Genomic DNA, 12069 nt, shown 5'->3' with positions numbered 1-12069 from the left:
TTTTATTGATGTTATATATTCATTAGCTAACTCGTGTTTTGTTTTGTTTTTAATTTAAATATATATTTTTAAAAATAAATATTTAATTCGATTTTTTTAAAGAATTAAATTAAATTAAATTGCCAACTTGCTTGTTAATTTATTTATGCATTCAAAACTGCAAGCAACTGAAGGCTATAATAGGGACATTGATGCCCTCCAACACGCAGAGAATAGATTATGTGGTTTGCCAAGTACTTTTTCGAGTTTGTATAAGCAGTAAAATGTTGATCCATTATCATCTTTGACGGCCAGAAGGTTGCGGTTTAGTTCTCCAGTCATAGGCCATTTGAGCACATGATGCAAATAGCCCTACGCAGACAAATGCTCCCGCAGCACCTGCATGCAAATCAAAGTTTCTCTGTGGATATTTTATTCCATGATGAGGCTGCCACCCGATTTTAAATCAGTGCGTGTCAGTACAGGTAGACCCTTGCATTAATCCTGTGAGTATTTTTCTCATCAACACTGTGGTGTGTAGGAGCCAAAGAGGCGCATGCTCTGTGCGCACAGTCACTTGGGACCTGTTGCTCAGATGCGCCTGTACTGTGGCGAGAGGACGCGCTTAGATTTTAAGGATGCCTGTCTTTATTCTCCATCGTTATGGACGTAAATGATGCCTGATATATTACAACCAGCCTATAATCAAGCCGGATGAAACACTACAACATAAAGTGGACCCCAGAAATTACTCTGTCTTTTATCTTAGTCGGCTTTAACAAGGAAGGCAGCTCACACACTTGTAAGTAATTTTATGCTTTGTCTTCGATTAGCAAGGGCTTGGCAAACAGATATCATTGTCAGTGGACCTCATAAATTAAGGCAGGACAGGCACTCAAGGTTAAAAAGGGGCACCTGAGTCAAGATTTAAAGACAATTCACACCAACATAATTTAAAGCATAACCTTAAACTTTAAAACTATCCATATTCAAACAGAAAATAACATGGAAACGTACAAAAACCTTCATCTTACTCTCTTAGTGTCATCGTTCCCCTCTCAGGGAAATCGGAGGGGGGCGATGTTGAATAGCCTACATTTGATGAGTTGAGTGTGTTGTTATCTCATTTGAACTGACTTTCCCTTTAAATTTCTCAAAAACTGTAAAAGAAAATCACATAACATTTGACATGGAGACAGCCAGGCCACCTTGAACAAGGATCCTTTGAATTTTTAAATAAATTATGAATGCATTATAATGGCATTTTAATTGACTTTGGAGCTCCTATTTTAAATAAAATAACAGTACAGTATCTTCAAATTATAATGGGATTTCATGTAATGTGCAAAGTAATGTTATTTCACTTGATATGCTAAAATACAGGTCTTTCTTGATCCATTTTGGCCACTCAAAGCAACCATACGGTAACTGATCAAAATCCAAGCAGTGGCAGGCTTGGCTGTATATTTTATTTATAGCTGAATTTATTTTTATTGTTGAATTTATTCTTGATAAGGACCATGGGTATACGTTCACAAAAAAAAGAAAAATATCAAATATACTTGACTAAAATGCACTTCAGAGACTTTTGGCTAATAAGCTCTTTCCAACTGTAACAGTGAATATTTTGGGGGTAGTTGGGTGAGGCATTTTAGAAAATTCATAGTGCTGCTGTCAAAAACAAAAGGAAATAAAATACATGTAGCGGCTGTGTACAGCCCAAATCAAATACTATTGAAGCTAAATCCAAATTAACATGCAGTATTTACTCAACTTTTAAGAGCAAAGGAAGGAGTGAGTTAATCCAATATATTGCATATAAATGTTCCACACTATGTCTACAGGGGCTTTGTGCTTTTCAGGTAGGCACAAGATGATGCTCTGAATGTGTAGACAAGAGCAGATAATTACCCTCACTGGACCGTCACCAAGGAGACACTAACTCCAGAGGGCTGCTCACAGTGTTAGCTATAAAAATCTCTCAGGTAGGGAAGGAGGTGGGGAATTTGAATGTTTTCTCTGTTTAAAAAATATTTTTATGTGGTTCTTTTTTTAGGTGTGTGTCTGATTTGTTCACTACCGGCAATGGGCAAATGCTGCAAATGCAACGGGAGACTTCTGTGCATGTGCCTGCTGCCCTGCATGATGACCGGCCACCTCCTGATTTACATCATGGTGTCCATATTTGTCACCATCTCCTACACCCCTCCAAAAATAACCATTCACTATATTGCATCTGGGATTTCTGCTAACTCCTCTGCAATGGCCTCTCACCCACTTGGCCCATTCTGGAACCTTCGTCTGGAGGACAGTGCACTGTGGAACCAGCTGCAGCACGCTTGGGACCGCCAGCATAACCCAATACTGCTAGGAAACGCCACTGGGATCTTGAGGAAGAAAAAGATTTTAGCCGAAGTCGAAGATGAATGCCTTTCTGACTGCATGTCGCACAAGTGTTCAATCCCTCGTGTCCATGATTTCAACAGTTTGCCAGAACAAATGAGGGCATTTATATTGTCGATGCACTGCAGGGAGTACCCGCTCCTTATCAATCAACCTGGTATGTGCAGGAGGAACAACAGAAGCTTGGGTCTGGGCTCTCCCATGCTCATCATGGCTATCAAATCTCAAGTGGGGAACTTCGAAAACAGGCAGGCCATTCGTGAAACATGGGGACGCAGTGGTCTGGTGAGGGGAGAATCGAATAAAAGGGGCGGATTAGTGCGCACAGTGTTCCTGCTTGGAAGGCAGGACTCAAGTACAGGTCCCCACCCAGACCTCAAAAACCTCCTGGAGCTTGAGAATCAGAAGTACGGGGATATCTTACAGTGGGATTTCCGAGACACTTTCTTTAACTTGACCCTAAAGGACTTGCTGTTCTGGCATTGGCTCCAGCAATACTGCCCCAGTGCTATCTTTGTCTTCAAAGGGGACGATGATGTCTTTGTTCGGACAGGTGCCCTTCTGGATTACCTGAACAAGCAATGGGATGAGCACAACCTGTGGAAGGCCTATACAAATGAAACTAACTTGAATTTGTTTGTGGGAGATGTAATCAATAACGCAATGCCAAACCGGGAGCCATCCACTAAATACTACATACCAGAACATTTCTACAAAGGCGTGTACCCTCCGTATGCAGGTGGAGGAGGGGTGGTGTACTCTGGCTCACTTGCTTTACGACTGAAAGAGGTGTCTGAGAGGGTGCGCCTCTTCCCAATAGATGATGTGTATCTGGGCATGTGCATGCACAGACTCGGACTCTCTCCGAGCCATCACCCGGGTTTTTTAACATTTGATCTCCCAGAGACGGACAGGGGCAATCCTTGCGCTTACAGATCCATTCTGCTTGTTCACAGACGGAGTCCCAAGGAGATGCTGACTCTATGGAAGCAGCTCCACAACCTGCCAGGTCAATGCTAAAGCCTCATTTGCCAGGCAAATAGGATTCATTGAGTGCAGGACGAATGCTGTCACCACACTCATTTGGAAAACTTACAAACTGCGATTGTGTGCAGGTGGTCTGAAAGTCACATGCAATGAACCTTCCCCCCAGTGTTAAGTAACACGGAGAAGGAGACAGATCTACCTCAAAGTGTACTTCTATTCAACGTATCCTCATAGAATGGTTCATATATCTTTCCAAAATGCACACACAACAGCTCATATCTTCATACGAATTTAGGCCCCACAAATGACGGTGTGTCCTTAACATTAAGTTATGGAGGTTAGATTTTTGGAAAGCAAAGCTACTGTGGTTAGGTTAAGAAAAGAAACATTGTGACGTCACACCTTTACATCACTCAAAGTTCACTCAAAGTTCCCATGATTCCAAACGTGTCTAGTGCAGAAAATCCCAGGGGAAAGTTCAAAAGTTTTGAATATGTGAGTTATGCAAGAATTACTGAGGATTACATGGGATAGGTACGAATTTGGGTGCATGACCTCATTGACTTTAACAATGAGGGTGCAAACATGCTAGTTTTTACAATCAATACAGGTATCTGTATCCTTCAAACTTAAGTTATATTTTACTACATAAAGAAAATATAGAACCTTATATATTGTTTCAGAATGGTTGATAATTATATTACAGATATCTGTGCTCATTGATGAACATGAATTTATATATTTTGTCTTGTTTTACTCAGATTTTCTTTAGTTCCAGCTAAAAGTAGTTTTCAAAATGTCTCACATCTACACTGCCCATGATTTGAAATGCTACTAATTCTTTTTTTAACTTCAGCAATGATTTAAAACAATACTTTGACAGCCCTTATCACTTAGCCAGGGAAGATACAATTTATAGAAATTAATAAAGAATTGAATATATAGAAGTTTTTTTTTTTGTTGTTTTTTTTTTTACTGCAGAACATGTTGCTGATTTCAAAAGTGGCCTTAGATTTTAAAAGTAGTTTGTATTCACTCAGTTACAAAAGACCAAACTCCACCATGATTTGTTTCTCTTATCTGAGGGATTTTAAGCTATGAAACATTTGAATATGACCGACTCTGGCAACATTATATATTTTACTATGAATCAAAAGATTTTGTATTAAAATTGAACTGGATTCGAGTTTCATTACAGATGAACACAACCCCCCAGTGAAAAATAACATGGAAAAAACATGAACATAGTGCTACGGATGGTTGGCTGTATGTTATGTGCAGGAAAATTCTAATTTTGTGATCATTAATATATTTATGTTTTTACTAGGGGGTGTAAATCACACGTTTAATCGTGACACAGATTATTTTAATAATACAATGTTTTCTGATATCACAAAGTCTACCGCAATACAATTTCAATGCAATTCATTTGAGGTCCCTGCACAACATTATCTTCCTGGCGCTAGTCTTGTAGCCCTGTTTCAGTGTTTAGGAAGGAGATGTACTTGCATGGAAATGTTGACGGTGCTTTCACACCTGAAAGTCCGGATCAAGGACCGAACCAGGGTTCGCGTTTGTCAGTCGGTTGTGGCACATCTACAGAAACGGTGGCTCGCCAATTTCTTACCCGTGCTGCGCATGTTTGTCAGCAGGAATAGACAGCGAAAAATATGCGTTAATTATATTGACTCTATACCACCTTTAACTGTGTTGTCGGCAATGCAGGAGATGCACGACTTCATAGATGAGTGGAATTTGTGCTAATAAATGTGGAATTCATAGCAGCAGGCAGTGACATGTTTCAATGTGTTAACACCACAAGCACGAAACACGCTGCAGCTCGGCGAGGCTGCTGTCACGCACTGCTGACACGTGATTCTAAAGACTGCTGTAAAAAAAGTAGGTAACATCGGTGTTCCTTTGTACGGTTAGCCTGACGTAATTTCCTGTCATTGGTACGAAGGTCCGAATCTTTCAAAATAATGCTTTCACACTGGACACAAACCGAAACATGGTTCAGTTTGATCCGGACTGAGACCACCTCCTTTGTTCGGACAAAGGTTTGGGTGTTTGGTTCAGACCATGGTCCAGGGGAGGTTTCACACCTATCATTTTTGTTTGGATCAAACTGAAAAGTCCGAACCAAATGACATAGGTGTGAAAGCGCCATTAAATGTGCCATGTGTATTTCAAAATAAAGGCGAATCTTAATGACAATATGTATCCATGTTTTCACTTTGAAGCAATGATATTGGATCGTTTACCATTGAATCACTATATAGATCCAGATTGATGGATAGTTACACCCCAAAATGACCAAAAATCTAAAATTAGATCAGTAGAAAAATGTATTTGCATCTATTTTGAGGCATGCAATAAAAGTAAACTAAAAGGTAAATTTTTGTAACGAGGTCTGGTCGGACCCAATTGTAGCACAACAGAACAGGTGAGTAGTTGGTAATCAATCAGTCCTTTATTCCAGACTCAGGCTCCATATAAAAAAATAAATTAATAACCTTTATTGAACCTTTTGGCAGGTTGAATGGAGCAAAGGTGAGTATAGTCACGCTTGGCGGGAGGCTCTAAAAACAGCCAGAAGAATGGCGATCTCTTTCGACAGAGCCGAAGCAGTAGAACACCACACAGCTACAGGTACACAAGAAAGTTGACAAAACTCAAGGTTGGAGACAGAAGGCTGTTAAGGCTTAACGTGGCAGAGAAGAGGAGAGACGAGGAGAGGCGGTCAGAGTCAAGCAGAGTCGAAACCAGGAAAACAGTCTGAGATTGAGTGCTAGGAAGTCAAACATGGAAGCAAAGACAATCTGGCAAAGAGTGAGAGTGGAGCAGAGTGGAGTGAGGCTGTTGCTTAAATACTGGCTTGACTGGAGATGAAGTGCAGCTGGTAGCACCAGGTGGAGGTGATGAGGAGGAGTGGCCAGGTGGAGAGAGAGGTGGGGGTGGAGTAAATAGAAAAAATCCCACAGCAGCAGGAGAGAGGCAGAGCAGACTGTGACACACTGTCATTTACCCTGCTGGAAAAAGAGCCAGAGGAGATGGGAAATGAAAACCCTGGAGTCGAATCCTCTCCAGGGAGTATTAAAGCTGTTGCAGAAAAACACCAACAAAAAGAGACAGATAAGACACTCTGGATGAACCATTCAGCAGCGATCAAAAATCGTCTCTCCTTTCCTGCTGTCTTTTTATTAGATTAAAGCCTGTTCTTGTCTGATCGCTATCATCGATTGGGGTACTAATAGGCAGACAGTGGCTTCAGAGTAATGTGGTTGCAGAAGGAGATAAGTCTATCTAAAGTCCATAGCAGGAAGTCTACTGAGCTGCTGAACACTAATGAGGAAATTGAAATATGGAGGAAAAGTAAGCTAGATTTTGACATAAATATAACAAAATAAGGCTACAAACTCTATGCAAAAACTGCTCAGTTTTGAATACTGTTCTTATCAGAGATAGAACTGTTACTATAGCTGTGAATTATCTTTTAATTATTTGCTACAAGTGTTTTGTATATGTACAAACTGGGTTAAAAAAACAACAACAAAAACTACTATCTAGCAATGTGAGACACCACTGGGGGTAGCATATTATAATGATTACTGCAATTAAGAAATGAAAGGAACACTTGAATCTACTGACATGAGTTTGAGTGACATCTAGTGTTGAGCTCCTACAAATGCAGGAATATTGCAATCCTATAACACAGGACTGACCTGGTGACGTCAGCACTGCTGAGTAACAGCCCGACCCAGTGGAGAGCTGTGGTAATGACAGGAAAGTTCCTGAAGACTCTGGAGCTCCTCCAGTCAGAATATAAAAGCTGGGACAGTCCCACTGCTGAGACAGAAAGCACCACAGAAGAGAAGACACACTTTAACAAGAGGACGCAACACGAAATACACACTGAAGATGCTGTGCACTCATGGATTCCAGTCCACCCTCAGTCCAGTCATGGACTTGTACTGGCCTGTACGCAGTCTGAGGTCAGAGGTCAGACCTCTGCTCTACCAGCAGGATCTACTGCAGAAAAACCTACAGGAGCTCCGCAGCACTCTGGAGCTGATGGACAAACTTCAACACAAGATCCTGGAGGAGACGGAGCCTTTCCAAAGCAGCGTGGCCGTGCAGCCGCTCTCCTACCAGCTGGAGAAGGAGGGAGAGCGCTTTGGCCTGACCCTGGACACTCGAGGCTTTTCCCCAGAGGAGCTGTCTGTCAGGCAGGTGGGCAGGAAGCTGAGAGTCAGCGGGAAGACAGAGAAGAAGCAGGAGGACGAGAAAGGCTCCTACTCTTACAGACGTCAGGAGTTCAGACAGGAGTTTGATCTGCCTGAAGGGTCAAGCGCAGAAGCTGTCACGTGCTACATGGCTCCAGACGGGAGGCTCCACATCCAGGCAGCCAAAGCTCCATGTGTGGAGGAGGCTGAGAGAGAGCTGACTATCAAGAGGAACCTGGAGGAGGAAACACAGCAGAGTGTGTGTTCACACACAGAAGACAAAAACTCACAAGACACATCTGAAAATATGGATTAATCTACATGATGATGTGCTAATGACCTACAGTAAATGTGTTTTATACTTAAAAACAAACCCCAAACAATTCAAGTGTTAAAATTATGACTTCATGTGCTGTTGTGTTTTTATAACTGAGTATTATAAATAAATTGGTATAAACGGAAATCCTGTTTCTGAAATTTTTTTTTTTTTTGCACATATAGCTATCCTTTATGACAAATATAATACATACTTCCTATTTACATATATCTTTTCATACTTATATTTAGTTCTATGCTTCCAGAGGAGGGGAAAACATTTCACCAATTTATACTAGTAAATAGCTCAATGATTTTATAGGAAAGCTTATGGAAATGGTTCAAATGTTACCTTTGTCTGACATATAGAGATAACTTTACATGGACACACACTTGACCTTGTGCTTCCATGTGGTTTTTAAGTCTGGCCATTGATGATTTTTTAAAATTTGTTTATTTTTTTGTATTTATTTGTTTCATTTCCTGTGTGTTCATTCGAATAAAAAAATGGATGTCCAAAATTTCCTGCAGCTGAATGACTCCAAATCAGAAATAATGATAATACCCCCTCTGGTTCAAGCACTAGCACCATTTCCATATCTCCCATAGTCTGGGTGCCCTATCTAATAATATCAACACAAACAATTGTAGGTGTCATTTTTGACTCACTGTCACGCTTTTTTTTTTTTTTTGATGCCCAGGTGATTGAACTGGTGCAGTCTTGCTTTGCCCAAAGACATTTAGGAAGATATGGTCATGTGTTTCCTCTGAGGATTTAGAGAAGATGATACATGCTGTTATCTCTCCAGACTTGATTATCTTAATTACTAATATGAAGTATATTGTATGTAATATGACATTTGTTTCATACAGTAATCAAAGTTTTATGTGCAAAAGAAAAAAAAAATTACAAACATGATTTTAGTTTACACATTTATTTGTTATTCTCAGTCAAAAAAATGCAACAGCACATATAAACACCATTTAACACTTGAATTCTTCTTATGTATGAAACACATTTACTATATTTTGGTACAGCGTTATGTAGATGAGTCCATGTTTTTAGGTGTGTCCTGCGTGCTGCTGTGTGTCTCTGTGCTGTTGTCTACAGTGTGTGAACACACACTCTGCTGTGTTTCCTCCTCCAGGCTCCTCTTGATAGTCAGCTCTCTCTCAGCCTCCTCCACACATGGAGCTTTGGCTGCCTGGATGTGGAGCCTCCCGTCTGGAGCCATGTAGCACGTGACAGCTTCTGCGCTTGACCCTTCAGGCAGATCAAACTCCTGTCTGAACTCCTGACGTCTGTAAGAGTAGGAGCCTTTCTCGTCCTCCTGCTTCTTCTCTGTCTTCCCGCTGACTCTCAGCTTCCTGCCCACCTGCCTGACAGACAGCTCCTCTGGGGAAAAGCCTCGAGTGTCCAGGGTCAGGCCAAAGCGCTCTCCCTCCTTCTCCAGCTGGTAGGAGAGCGGCTGCACAGCCACGCTGCTTTGGAAAGGTTTCATCTCCTCCAGGATCTTGTGTTGAAGTTTGTCCATCAGCTCCAGAGTGCTGCGGAGCTCCTGTAGGTTTTTCTGCAGTAGATCCTGCTGGTAGAGCAGAGGTCTGACCTCTGACCTCAGACTGCGTACAGGCCAGTACAAGTCCATGACTGGACTGACGGTGGACTGGAATCCATGAGCGCACAGCATCTTCAGTGTGTGTTCACTCGAGTCCTCTTGTTAAAGTGTGTCTTCTCTTCTGTGGTGCTTTCTGTCTCAGCAGTGGGACTGTCCCAGCTTTTATATTCTGACTGGAGGAGCTCCAGTGTCTTCAGGAACTTTCCTGTCGTTACCACAGCTCTCCACTGGGTCGGGCTGTTACTCAGCAGTGCTGACGTCACCAGGTCATTCCAGATTGATCTGGAAGTTTGCTGTAATGCACAAATTAGTGCACATTGAGACCTGACCAGTTTTATAGACTCAGTCTGCACAGTATGAGTTTTGACCAAAATCAATACATTAAGGAGGAATAACTTTTAACTTTCTTTCCAGAATCACTTCAGCAACTATTTCTATTAGATGATGAAGATAATCTATTAATGCCGTTTTCTAAAACTGTAAGAAAAAGATACTGAATTATTATTATTATTATAATATATATATTACACAATATAATATATATTATTTATATATATATATATATATATATATATATATATATATATATATAAACACAAATACGCTCAATAATAGTAATAATAATAACAGTAATAATAATAATAACAATAAAAGCCCCTGATCTTGAATAAGTGTACTTACATTCCACCACTTTTAAAAAAAACACATGTAACTATTTTTCCAACTCTAGTTGATACATTTTAAATGATTTCATTTGTAGAGTATTCTGTACTCAATACTATTTATTTTTACCCATCACAATTCATAATATAAAAAGTAAAAACAAAAAAACACAAACAGTTTCAAGCATAAATTGGGAGCCAGATTGCATAAAAAAGCATCAAACCAGAGTTTGTCAACAAGAAAAAAAGGAAGGATCCCCCTGGACACCCCCTTAGGGGCTAAGCCGCTAATGTCCTCAAATCCAAGAAACATCAATGCATCCATCTATTAGAGCACAAATTACATTCACCCAGAGATACACCAACTACTTCAGAGAGAAAACTGAAATCCATGAGTGACAGCCTTTTCATTGGATGTTTAGTCTTTTCACTTTCTCAGATGAAACACTTTGTTAAGCATCTCAGCACGAGACTGACTTCTTATGTTATACAGATTTCCCAACACAGACCGTACCCTGTTATTTGCACATACACTAGATGGCAGCCTTTCCTTCCACATACATTTACCAGGAAACTGATCCTCCAAACTGTAGCCACTTTCCTGCTATCTCAGCACTTTGCCACTAGTTGTCATCCTAGTTTCACAAAAGATTAAAATAATTTACTAACGCATGAGAAAAGCCCCACTGTGCACCACTACCAATGATTATACACAGCTTCTAATTAATGCTGCAATTGTTTATTTGTGCTTTGCATTAGTACTGTTTTATTTTTGTGTCACATGCTGTTTTAAGCATTGATCTGAAGTGAACAACACAAACATATTGATGCTATTTTGCATAAAGTGATAACAATGCACTGATTATACAGCTTGCTTTTTAGTTCATATCTCCCTTGTGAAGAAAGATCAGCATGTGAGAGACCTAATCTAGATGCAAAAACTATAAAATAGTAGTTCACACCTTTCATCTTCCAGTTTTTTATTTATTTATCCAGTCAGCGTACAGAAAAGATTGATACTGAGGACTGCGTGGAGAAGTAGGGCAACAACAACAACACAGAAGGCAGGATTTAAACCCACCGTCTTCTTTTCAACATATTCTATATCTCCAAAAAACAAGGACGGATGATGAAACCTGGACTGGCAAACACAGCGCTTTGCTGCTTGGGGATATAGTGTCAAGGCTGGTGTCAGTATTTTTGACACAAAAAGAGAATATATGAGCTTTTTGAGAAGGGGGAGAGAGATACTTTTTTTGCCAGGCGTTCACCTTTGGATGAACTCCCCAAAGTGAAGGCAGGATAGAAGTGAGGAGGAGGAGGAGAACAAAGGGTAACGGAAACAGAGGAAGGATGAGGAGGAGGATGAGGAGGAGAAAGCAGGGCTCCATGTAAATCATCCGCATTGTTCTCCTAATGCTGCTTGTATGCACAAACACACATACATTGAAGACACCGGGAAAGCATCAAACACACACACACGCACAAAAGAGAATCTCAGGCACAAACTTCCTTGTTCCTGCCTTAGTTTGTCCCTCACGGAGATGGTTTTTAATGCGCCATAATCCCCCTCTCTCCCCTGAACACATAAAAGAGATATCCCTCTATCTGTGTAAGTGGTTCTGACGGCCACCAGCTCATCACAAACACACACATAGACACACACACGTAGAGCCGCCAGCTCATCAACATGCAGTTATTCCTTTGGCGCTGGATCGCAGGCTGTTAATTGGCTGCCAAGCAGAATGTGTGTGCTTCCGTGTGTGTGTTTGTGTCTGTACTGCAGAGCTGGGGTTGCTTAGAAATTCCCGTCACGTCTCCGAGCCTCGATTAAGACGTTGCTCCAGTTTCGAACAGACAGACATGTGGGGAGGAGGGGAA

General features: G+C 40.9%; 3 protein-coding genes across 3 annotated transcripts; 2 read left to right on the top strand and 1 right to left on the bottom strand.

The window, feature by feature from the left end:
- Nucleotides 1-693: 693 nt before the first annotated feature.
- LOC121959457 (N-acetyllactosaminide beta-1,3-N-acetylglucosaminyltransferase 2) lies at nucleotides 694-5554 on the top strand. The gene is made up of 2 exons (XM_042508733.2): nucleotides 694-781; nucleotides 2036-5554. The coding sequence occupies exons 1-2, from the start codon at nucleotides 694-696 to the stop codon at nucleotides 3400-3402; spliced, it is 1455 nt and encodes a 484-aa protein (XP_042364667.2). The 3' UTR covers nucleotides 3403-5554.
- Nucleotides 5555-7178: 1624 nt separating this feature from the next.
- Nucleotides 7179-7920, top strand: LOC121960172 (heat shock protein 30-like). The gene is given in 1 exon segment (XM_042509784.2): nucleotides 7179-7920. A coding segment is annotated over 1 exon segment (630 nt). The 5' UTR covers nucleotides 7179-7290.
- A 902-nt stretch (nucleotides 7921-8822) lies between these two features.
- On the bottom strand, nucleotides 8823-9674 carry LOC121960068 (heat shock protein 30-like). Its single transcript, XM_042509667.2, has one exon. It carries the CDS (start codon nucleotides 9596-9598, stop codon nucleotides 8951-8953), a length of 648 nt encoding a protein of 215 aa, XP_042365601.2. The 5' UTR covers nucleotides 9599-9674; the 3' UTR covers nucleotides 8823-8950.
- Between the last annotated feature and the right edge of the window lie 2395 nt (nucleotides 9675-12069).

The sequence above is a fragment of the Plectropomus leopardus genome, chromosome 20 (assembly GCF_026936395.1).
Source record: "Plectropomus leopardus strain MGB_pleo_1.0 chromosome 20, ASM2693639v1, whole genome shotgun sequence".
Classification (NCBI taxonomy): Eukaryota; Metazoa; Chordata; class Actinopteri; order Perciformes; family Serranidae; genus Plectropomus; species Plectropomus leopardus.
The sequence above is the reverse complement of the archived record's forward strand: the minus strand, read 5'-3'. Positions and strand labels throughout refer to the sequence as shown.

Excerpts from the sequence above, each read along its gene's own strand:
- LOC121960068 (XM_042509667.2), bottom strand. The coding sequence starts at position 9,598 with ATGCTGTGCGCTCATGGATTCCAGTCCACCGTCAGTCCAGTCATGGAC.
- LOC121959457 (XM_042508733.2), top strand. The coding sequence starts at position 694 with ATGAAACACTACAACATAAAGTGGACCCCAGAAATTACTCTGTCTTTT. Across the intron at positions 782-2,035 it reads GGAAGGCAGCTCACACACTT|GTGTGTGTCTGATTTGTTCA; the intron begins GTAAGTAATTTT and ends TTCTTTTTTTAG.